Source organism: Rhinolophus hipposideros, assembly GCF_964194185.1.
Source record: "Rhinolophus hipposideros genome assembly, chromosome: X".
Classification (NCBI taxonomy): Eukaryota; Metazoa; Chordata; class Mammalia; order Chiroptera; family Rhinolophidae; genus Rhinolophus; species Rhinolophus hipposideros.
Window position 1 is genome coordinate 84,992,664 of NC_138046.1, and position 11,223 is coordinate 85,003,886.

The window sequence follows — 11,223 nt, forward strand, 5'->3', positions numbered from 1 at the left end:
GGGTTATGGGGGCCTGGCCAGTAGCCCCTGCTAAGACACTGGTTAAGTGACAATCTCATTAGGAGCCTCAGGTTAACTATCTGTGAAATGGGAAGACAATTTAAAAATCTTGCCTGACACTATCGTTGTGAGGATTAAATGGGAGAACATAAATTAATTGCCTGGAGCATTAATAGTTAAAATCTACCGTCCCAATTCTTGCCTTTGTTTCAGACTGAGGGAACAATGGCCCAGAAAGGCAAACTGACTGTCTTGAGGTAACACAGTAATGAGACCCAGAATAAAACCCAGGCTCTGTCCTCCAAACTAAAGCTGTTTAAGAGGAAGGATAGACAGGAAGGACCTTCCTATTTCCAGGGGTTCTTAATTTGGGTTCACGGACCCTCCAATCCAGTCTGGGGACAGAGTTTGGAGGGGTCTTGAATTTGCATGGGAAAAAGCATTACATGGTTTGTTTGTTTGTTTACCACTCTCCTCTAGTTGAAATTTAGCTTTTTCTTTTTTTTTCAGTAAAGGATATAACTAACCATAGTAGTCGTAGTACCCGGGACTCTTGTCACCAACAGAAATCACAGAGATTTTCACATCATATTATAGATGTTGCAAGTCTCTTGAAATATCATGAAATCTCATCTCTATTTTAAAATCATGATAGTTATTAGACCCTCCATTGGATCTTATGCTTTAATAGATTAACAAGGAGCACATACCTTACTAAAGTACATATTTGCTTTTAACATATTTTAATAACTATATTTCAATATAATCAGTTTCTTTCGTAACCAAAGGTATTTTATTTTATGCATTTAAAAGATATTGTTTTCTGAGAAAAGGTCTATAGACTTCACCAGATCACCAAACAGATCCGTGGCATAAAAAGTGTTAAGAACACTTATCTTAAACTCTGGGCTCCAGGAGGACAAAGACTTGGTCTGTCATGTTTCCCTGTTGTATCCCCGTTACCCAGTTTAGTATCAGTCATACAGTAGGTGCTCAATAAATGTTTACTGAATGAATAATAGGATTCCCCCCAACCATCCTCCATACCCCAACTGAGGGAGCCAGTGCCAACCCTTCTGGTGACCTAAGGAGAGATAGTCCTGAATCTAGTTTTGTCCCTGCCAATCTTCTTTTGTTCATAGAATCAGACGGCATTTTAACGGTCTGGCCCCAGGAAATCCTGGGAACTTCACCCCGAGGAGCAGGGCCCTCTGCTGGAGAGGAGTGAGGTGAGCTGTGAAGGACACAGAGACAATTAGCTTCAGCATGGGAACAGGCCCTGATACACATTGGGTCCATGATTCTTCCTCCTCCTCCTCCTCCTGGTTTCTGTTTAGGGTCCTAGCAAATGGGATCTGTCTTCTCTGATCTTCAGCAAAGACTATATTTTGGAGCTGGATGTGACCTTAAAGACCTTCTAGGACAGCCCAATCCTTTTCGAGGCCTAGGCCAGGCAGGACATGAAGCCACACAATACATTGAGCAGTGAAGGCACAGGGAACGAGATACCACTCTAGGCCAAGAACATCCTCGCCTCCCATGCCTCAGGTCAGGAAATGAGCACCCTGAATAACTATCTTGGAATCTCATACTTGGCTCCTAACAGTGTCCCTGAAGCCAAAGGACCTCTCCAAAAGGGTGGGTGAAGAAGAGCCTCAAATGCTAGGATGATGGCTGGGGATTTGATTAGGGAGACAGAGAGGAATCAGGTAAGAGCATGATGAAGGCCAGGCTTCAGAGGTCTACTTCATGGCTGCACTCCATCTTAGGCAAGGTGCTTCTTCTGGGCTGATCCCTCAGCATGATTAGCCTAAGTATGCAGATGGGAAAACTAAGGCCCTCTAGAGAGGGCAAGGGAGTCACGTTGTGAGGCAGGGCAGACTGAGGCAATGGAACCCTGGCTGTCTGTCTCTCAGACTGGCTGGGATCTTGCCAGGCTGACCTCGTCTGGGCCCACTCCTAGCCCTTTGCCCCTGCTGCTTTCTCCTCCCCTCCGCTTCAGCACCTGCTCATTGGTACTGGCTCCAGATATTGCACATAGGTGTCTCTTCCCTCTGCACAAGATGCCTTCACTCAGGATCCTGCACTCTTAGCTCTGGCCCTGAGGCAAGATGTTCCCCCTTCTGGGCCAGAGTCTCCTCTACCCACTTCTGACAGTGCAGTCCCAGGTCAGAACCAGAGACATCCAAGCTTCCATGCTCTCCCCAAAACATTTATCAGAATCATGGAGTATATCCAAGATCTGGTATTCCAACCATTTACAGAGGAAACCCAGAGAGGGAAGTGGGCTTGCCACAGGTTCCACAGCAGTTCTGGCACTCATCCCTGACTTCTCTCAGTCCTTGTTTCCCCGTATCTAAAGCCTGTCAATTCCAGCATCTTAAAAGCTCTCAGAATAAACACATTTCTAGTGTGGGAGAATTCCAGTTAAGTTATGCAGATATTCTGCCCTCGAGGAGATGGAGCATAACTCTCCACTCCCTAAACATAGGCTACTTCTTCCAAAGAGTACAGTATGGAAAGGGGGTAGGGGTAATTTCACAGGGGAGAAACCTTGCATACACTACCTCAGCCAGGAGATCAAGGTTAACATAAACCGTGATACGCCATATTGATAGCATGTACCCTTGATATATGATGTGGTAAGAATGGCATTTTATTTCTGTGGTCTTTCCTAAACCTGTAACTCCAGTCTAATCATGAGAAAAACATCGGCCAATTCCCAATTGAGGGAAAGGCTACAAAATACCTGGCCAGTACTATTCAAATGTTGACAACTTCAGGCCATCAAAAACGAGGCAAGTCTGAGAAACTGTCACAGCCAAGAGGGGCCTACAGAGAGACATGATGACTAAATGTAATGTGGTATCCCGGGGGGCACCCTGGAACAGAACAAGTTTATTGGTTAACAAGTAACAAAATATAAAGTACGGACTTTCCTTAACAATAACGTATTAATATTGGCTCATTGTGACAGATGGATCATACTAATGTAAGATGCTAACACTAGGGGAAACTGGCTGTAGGGTATGTGGGTACTCTGTATTATCTTCGCAATAATTCTGTAAATCTAAAACTTCTAAAATTAAAAAAACATTTTTAAGTAGTTTTAGGTGTACAAAACAAAAACAATTATTTAAAAAACCCCTCTTATATCCGCTCCCCATCCCGCCACTCTCAACCAGAGGTGTAGTTTGCTCACTGCTCTCCCTCCCTCCAATCCATTCTTCTGGCAACCAGCAGAGGGCATTCTGTAAAAACGCAAATCTGAATCCTTCCTGCAAAATAAAGGCGTTGGATGGAAAGTTCTGGAGGTATATTGCAGAAGACCCGGATGGCTACCTAAGTTGTTATTATGATCCAGAAAGGATCTGGGAGGTATTTCTGGTGTCCGTGGAATATAAAGTTACTGTATCCAAAATTGAAAACAACTCGGCCTCTCCAAGGTCTCCCAGATAAGGCCTGATTTTCAGACTGCCAACTGTCGGCCCCCACCCCTCGCCTGCGCACATAGTCATTTCCCTTTGTTTTTGCCTTATCTCTACGCACACTCCTCGGCCTTAGCCATCTTTACTTGCGTTCTCTCCCAGGCCCAGATCCAGGGAGCCTGCACACCCTCCCTAAGACAAGACAGCACTCCTGCGTTACTGGGTTGTAATGTTCTGACCGATTATCATTTTTTTCCTACTACATGCGAAGGAGAAAAATGGATTCCTCTGGATCCCCCCACGCCCAGCTCACACCAGGCCCGAGGAAAGGTTTGACGCACGATAAATAAAAAGATGAATCATTGAATAAATGGATGTTCCACGGCGCAGGGCGTTCCTGTGCGCGTGCGCGAGAGGGGAAGACGTGGGAAGCTGTTTGCTACCTGGCTGAATCCACTGCGGCCGCCGGGAGGAGGGGCTTCCTCAGCCTCGCCCTGCCATTGGCCAGGATCGTCCGCATTGGCCTGACGCCATACTTCTGCGGCCCTGAGGAGCTCGCTCCCAGCCCCCCCCCCCCCAACTACCAGCAACTACCATCCTGCGGACCAGTGCGTGGACGAGGCGGCTACCCACGGGCCAGCAGCAAGGGCGACTGGCTGCTGGGGATGGCGCACTGGGCAGAAAAAACACTCGAAGCAGCACTTTGAATTTGCTCAGAATTTTATTAGGATTACCAGGGTTAACAGGGCACGAGGTGGGGGCTTCTGGGGGAGGGGGACAGGAATACCGCAATGGCGAATCGGCCTTGCATAGACACCGAGGCGGGCTAGCGGGCACAGCAGGGAAAGGTTAGGGAAAGAGAGACTTGGGAGAACAGGGTGGCAGCAGAGCCCCCCAAGGCCACAGCGGCCCTCCCCGCTTCGGGATCAAGGGTGTCCACTCCATACAGCACGAGGAGGGGGATAGAGGGGCCCTGACCAAGGCATCACAATAAATACATAGCAGCACACAGAAGCCTGCGGGGGAGGAGGGCCAAAAGGGGGGATCCCCCATTCCCTCCCCCCAAAATAACTCTGCAATTACTAAACCATAAAAATAAACTTTAAACCCGTGTACGAAGTCGGTCACCCCCCAGAAGTGCAATGTGGGGCCTCAAGGCCCTAGCTGAGGGGGAGGGCAAATGGGGCAGAGGGAGAGGAATAGAGGCAGCCCACTCAAGGGCAAGGGTGAGCCGTTTGTTTAGCCGGTTTTGCCCCTCTTCCCCCGGTTGGGCCAAGCATTTTGGACCTGAAGCACCTCCTCCACGTCCGAGTCTTCTGAGTCTTCTCCAATTCCTTCCTCCTCCTCACTTCCTTCCTCATCATCGCTGTCCTCACCAGCTTGCTCGCTGCCTGCACAGGGGAGAGAGAAGCAAGGACCGGAAAATGGAGGAGGGTGATTAGATGGGCAGGTAGATGTCACTCTTAACAGAGCCCATAACCAGGGCTGTTGGGGGGCCTGGGACCACTTGACAAGTACCTCTGCTTGGAACAAGCGGGGTGGGTGGGTGGGTGTGTGTGCCTGCACAAGCCCAGCGAGTGAGAGTGGGAGGGAAGCACTGGAAGGCAGCGTGGGCTCCCCGCCTTTGTCCTATCAAAAGTGATACATCTGAAAGTAGCCTTTTCTCCCTGTATGTTATCAGTGTGTGTCTCTCCCTGAGCTCCGACTTCAGCTGAACAAACGTATTCATCCCAAGGCAGCTCCCTCGCTCCTTCTTCCCAGCCTGATCCAAACAGGCCCAAGTCTGTCTTCCTCAACCCAATTCCCCCTCTGCACTCCCACACTGGGGCTGGGCAGATAGCTCTGCCTCTCCTCTGAAAGAAGAGCCGCCATCCACTGAGAGGGGATAGGGCCAGCAACTCCCTCAGCTTCCCTACTTTACCTGAAAATGTCTAGGTTGAGTCTACTCACTTAATGCCTCCTTCCTTGTTCCCCTGCCCCTAGCCTCAATGGAAGTTTTCCAGGGACTCCAGGGCCAAAACCCCCAGGAGGGGTTGGTCCTTCTCCTTCCACCTCCCCCCAGAAGCCCACCTGATGTCCAACAAGCCTTTCCAACTCCGCGTTTCTCCCTGCATCCCACCAATCTCACCACCATGCAGTTTCCCATCCCAGGAAACGGCACCTTCTTATGCCAGTCATCCAGGCCAGAACCCAAATCTGGGAGTCCCCTTTAATATCGCCTTTTTCCCTCAAAGCTACATGCATTACCCAAAACGCATTCTTTGGTGAGCAGTGAAAAATGGCTTCTGTGGTCAAGAAGCTTGGGAGATGCTGGGCTCCACAAAGTTTAAATAGGTTTCTTATAGCAGGACTTGTCAGAACCTTTAAGGTACTAATGTACATGTGACTACATGAGGATATTACTGTATGCAGTATTTCCCCAACATATTTCACCACTGCACCTTTTTGTGAGAAGCAGCTTTCAGAACTGGTGAAGGGTCCTCAGTTTGGGAAACCGTGCCCAACATACCATGCATTTTCACCCTTCCAGGTCCTTTTTCAAATGATCCCTTCCAGGGAGAATAACCAGTAAAATTCCTTAAGATGAATTCAGCTTCCAATTCAAATGTCACTTCCTTTCTCTAGTTCTCCCCTTCCCCACTCTTGAGGTATAATTAGCTTCTTTCTTCTCTGGTCTCACTCCACAATGGGCACTTAACCCCACCAACTCCCCAAACAGGCCTGAGAGTTCCCAGAAGGCCAGGGCTGGGTACAGTGTGTGCTGAATTGCAATGTGTTTGCTACTTCCCCCCCTCCCTGTGTGAACCAGTCCTTAGTTTTCCACCCACTCTCTCCTATCTCTTCCCTCCCTTTTTTTTTTTTTTTGGTGTTACAATTATCTACCCATCACCTAGAACTGAAATGTTTCTCTGGTTTTGTTATATTTGTGTAAGTTAAACGTTTCCTGGCCTTGGTTTGTTTTAAAAGTTGCACAGAATGCTTTTTTCTTTTCTCCACAAGAGCAGATAGTGCTCATGCCTTGATACCCTGATCCTGGCCGGCTTTTCTCTGAGAGAAGAGAAAAGGGGAAAGATGAGGGAGTTCTAGCTCACCTTCCTCACTGCCCTCCTCCTCTTCTTCCTCCACTGATGAGTCTTCGAAGATGTTTTCTACCTCGTCCTCGTAGTCATCCAGGTTGTTGCTGTTATGCTGATTCTTGTCCGAGTCTTCGAAGTCATTCTCGTACTCATCAATGTCTCTGTCATCATCATCGCTGCCTTCATTGTCACCTTCATTACCGTCATCATCACTGCCTTCATTGTCACCTTCGTTGCCATCATTATCTTCATCATCACTGGCCTCATCTCCCTCATTGTCACTGTCACTGCTGTCCTGGTTGTTGCTGTGGCTGCCACCTTTGGGGTTGTCATCACCACTGGGGTCCTCATTGTCACCATCCGTGTTCTCATTGTCATCAGTGTTGTCTTCAGGGTTCTCATTGTTGTCAAGACTCTCGTTGTGGTCATCGGCACTTTCACTGTTGTCAGTGGTCTCATTGTCATCAGGGCTGTCATTGTCGGTGGTCTCATTGTGGTCTGGGCTCTCGCTGTCACAGAGGCTCTCGCTGATGTCAGTTATCTCGTTGTCAGTGGTCTCGAAGCAGTCGGTGGTCTCCATGAAGTCAGAGATCTTGACGTCATGAATAGTATCGTTGTCGGTGATAACGTCACTGTCTGAGGTCTCACCAATAATGTCTTCCATTATGTGATAGTCATCAAAGTCTTCCATGATCACCACCTCACATTCGTCCCTGTTTTTACTGTGAAAAAGCCTGGGGTTGAATATAGGGTTGGTGGGAGGTAGTGTACCCAAGACAGACACTGAAAGGTGGTAAGTAACTGGGGAGGCAGTAAGCTATAAGGGTTCCCAGGGATGAAATGGGGGGCGGGGGACAGAGTCCCATTTCTGCTCCTGACTGTGTAACCTCAGGCCAATCACACCCCATTTTGGGGCTTCTTTCCCAACTTGTAAAACACATTAAACTGAATTATCTCAAAGGTCCCTTTTGGCTCTAGAACTCCTATGTGACACTAACAAACCACCTCTCAGCCTCCAACCCCCCCATCACCTTTCTTCCTTTTCTTGCTTCTTTCTGTTTGCCCTGTAGCCCGCTTCTCCCATCATGTAGTAGCGCAGCGGGTTAACCCACAAGTCATTCTTGATAATCTGTTGAAAGAGAAGGGAGAAGGGAGAACAGAGCTGTAAGTATAAGCCCCAGAGCTTACTCCCAATTCCTCAGGCACCCAGAGGCAAACCTAGCAAGGCCTTTTCTGGTAATGCCGGGCGGGGCCCCACCTCAGCAATCCTGTTGGCCTCTGGGAGGCTGTGGTTTGAGAACCAGCTGAAGAAGCTGTGGTTGGTGTCCTGGTTCCTGTGCCTTTGGGCCTGGGGTTCCTGGCCCCGGTGCCAGCGAATTGGGGTGGAGTGAGACACCAGCCGGCCTGGGGGTAAAGGATGCTATGGAGAAGGCACTGGACAAGGGTAGGTGGGAGGCATGGGTTTGCCCTGGGACTGCCTCTTACCTGAGCGGTTGCACTGGAACTCCTTGACAATCACCATGTTTGTGAAGTAGGGGTTTGTCTGGAAGTACAGCTTCATTTTGTAGCCCATGGAGATATGTCTGAGATCCTGTACCTGCTCAGGGTGGGGGTAATGATGGAATCCCCACCACAGGATGGCCCCTTCCCTCCAGCCCCCCTCACCTCCAAGGACCAGATTTCTTGCCCGGTCCTAGTAAAAAGTCTCTTTGGCCTGACCTGCAGATTGGTCAAGTAGCGGAAAATGTCTTCATCACGTTGGTTGATCAAGACTGAAATTTTGGGGTGGTTGAAGAACTGATGGAGGGAGCAGTTTAGGTCAAGGAGTGACTGTTCATTAAGAGGAGGGAGGGAAGGCCAGGCAGGACAGGCCAGGAAGGCCAGGCCAGACAGGGCAGAGCAAAAGAGAGGCTGGAGCAGAATTCCTTCTGTGTTCATGTGATGTGTGTAGAACAAGTGGGTCATGGAACATGACCTGTATTTTTATTTCCATGACACTATGTAGTAAAAGCCTGTGTTTATGCTATGTCGAACGTCTGTTAGGTGGCCTTGCCATGGTTTGTATTTGCTGTGTACCTGGGTGCTGAGGGCCTTTGTTCATGTGATGTGCCTCTGGATACTGACGGCTTGTGTTCATAAGACATTGTGTATCTGGGGGCTGAGGCACCATGTCCAAGTGATGCTGTATCTGGTTGCTGTGGGCCTGTGGTCACATGTTGTATATTTGGGTATTATGTGCCTGTGTCCACATGATGTTACGTGATCATGGATACTTTGTATGAGAGTGCCAAGGGTCTGTATCCGTGTAATTCTGTTAGGATGTTAAACCTATGTGTTCCTAACATGTTGCATATCTGTATGTGTGTCCCCCTGAAATGAGTTTATCACCAGTAGTGAATGGGATTTTCCTTACTCTCCCCTTTTCTTCATTTAACTCCTTGATCTCCATTCCTAGGCACTTCTTCTCCTGACCCCTAAGGGGCTCTAGCCCCTTTCTTTCCAGCTAGGATTAGCGTCTCCCTAGTATCTAGGCAAAGACCTGGGCTTGCAGAGCCATGTGTGAGTTAGGCACCCTTTCTGGGCAATTTCTCTGCTATGTGCCCATCTCCTCCCTCTTCACTGTCGGAGTCAGTTTATGTTCTGTGTTCACCTCCCCTCCTCATTTCACCATCTTTGGTTCAATTTTTCTGCTGTGTGCCCCTCCACTACCCTCCCCCTTTCACCGTCTGTGATCCATTTTTTTGTTGTTGTTATGCCCTTCCTCTTCCCCCTTTCCCATCTGTGGTCCAGTTTTTATGTTGTGCCCCCCTCCCCCCTTCACCATGTCTAGTCCAGCTTCTCTGATGTTTTGTCCCCCTCCTTCCATCCCTCCTCCACCAAACCTTATCGATCAATAGAGGCCCGCCCCCACACCCTTTCACCCTGTCTGTCCCTGCCCCCACTTCTCCCCTTTCTGTCATGGGCTCCTGGCCCATGAGTATAGATGACAAGGATACTGCTTTGACCCAGAAGCCTGGGATATGCTGGATGATGAGGTCTCTGTGCTCCAGGAAAGGTCTTCGCATCTGGATGAACTTGCGTTTGAGACGGAGGAAGGCCTTGCCTGCCTTGATGTTCACCGCCTCCAGGTCCAGCTGAATGTTTTCCAGTGCCTGCAGGATGCACTCTATCTTCTCGGCATTCATCTCTTTGCTTTCCTTCTTCACCTTCCTCTGCTTCCTCCTCCTCCTCCTCCTCCTCTTCCTTCTCTTCAGCACACTTTCCTTTTCATCCTCCTCGTCGTCTTCCACTATGATGATGGCCTCTTGCTTCCCCTGTGGACCAGCTAACATCTGGTACCCCCACCCACCTGCGCTACAGGTTTCTAGGGCCTTCTCTCCAACAAAGCTGCTGGGCTCCGTAACCTGAATGTCGATTTCCAGGCTTCCCCCAGAAGCCTCCGAAGGAGAGAGTGTTTCCAGGCTCTCCGTGGGAGGGGGTGCCCCCCCGTACTCGGGCTCGATCGCAGGTTCCCAGCCGGGACCCCCAGAACCCAGGGTGAAGTACGCGCGTACGCCCCCCTCCTCCAGAATGACATAGGGCGGCGGCGGGGGCAGAGCGGGGCCCAGTCCCACCCCCCTCATGTCAGCCAGCACCTGTGCCGCCTCGGTTTCCTCCCGGAGCCTCGGTCGCTGCTCCGGTGGAGGCAGGGGCAGTCGCAGGAGCGGCGGCGGCGGTGGCGGCGGCGGCGGCGGCAGGTCGTCCTGAGGGGGCTCAGAGCTGCTCAGGCGGCGGGCCTTGGCCGGAGGCCCCTCATCCGGTCGGTCCATGATGACCGCGCTCACACCGCGCAGAGAACCGCGCTAGCCCTTTCGCTCTCAGCCAGACCGCCGCTGCCTGTCACACCTGAAGCGGAGCCGCTGTGCCTCGCGCAACCAGCTCGGCTCACAGCCTCGGTCTGGCGTTCCCTCCCACAGCGCCTGCCCTACTCCCTCCGCGCCAAGCGCCCAGGCCCCGCCCCCTCCCTGACGTCAGGGGCTCGTTCTGCATTGCCATTGGCTGCCGGCCGCCGCGGCGGCCCTTGCACTCCTTCGACCTTTGCCGGCGCTCACACAATCTGCTTGCCAACACCCCACCTCATCACTTTCCCATTGGCTCGCCTCGGGCTCGCCAATCATCAGGCTGACTCCTCCCACCCCCCCCTTCCCCCGCGACCAGAGGGAAACTGCGAGGCTATTGGCTGCGAGGAAAGCTAAGGGGGAGAAGCCCCTCTCCCTCACCCTTTCAACGTTTTATCCAATGGGAAAAGTACCAGTGGTTCTGAAGACACGCGCGCGCTGGCGCGCGCAAACACACACACACACACAAACACACACACACGCACGCAGGCACTGAGTATGACAAGCTCAAATCAAATTGGACAGCCTCGCTGTCGTTCTTCCCTCCCCCCTCTTTCTCTTCTCCTCCCCTCCCCTCCCTTCAGCAACTACGCACTTCTTAAATCTGCCTCTGCCCCGGCCCCTGCACCTACCCTTGTCCCTGGCTTTTGCCCGGCAGCAAACTCTGATGTGGCTCCTAGGGGATCGGGTTGCCCTAAACGAGACTGGAATTTAGAAACCTAGGGCCTTTGGTTTGGGGCCAGGTTTTGACGTGGCATTTTCCATCTCTGCAAAATGGCTCTAGAAATAATAATCACGCAAAAAAAAAGTAACTTCCTATGCGTCATTAAAATGATGTGA

At 50.7% G+C, this 11,223-nt stretch overlaps 1 protein-coding gene across 1 annotated transcript; it reads right to left on the reverse strand.

Annotated features, from left to right (window-relative positions):
* Positions 1–4,130: 4,130 nt before the first annotated feature.
* On the reverse strand, positions 4,131–10,485 carry TSPYL2 (TSPY like 2). The gene is made up of 7 exons (XM_081043306.1): positions 9,502–10,485; positions 8,225–8,302; positions 7,991–8,102; positions 7,764–7,909; positions 7,537–7,634; positions 6,521–7,227; positions 4,131–4,819 (listed from the first exon to the last, which is right to left on the reverse strand). The coding sequence occupies exons 1-7, from the start codon at positions 10,312–10,314 to the stop codon at positions 4,668–4,670; spliced, it is 2,106 nt and encodes a 701-aa protein (XP_080899432.1). The 5' UTR covers positions 10,315–10,485; the 3' UTR covers positions 4,131–4,667.
* Between the last annotated feature and the right edge of the window lie 738 nt (positions 10,486–11,223).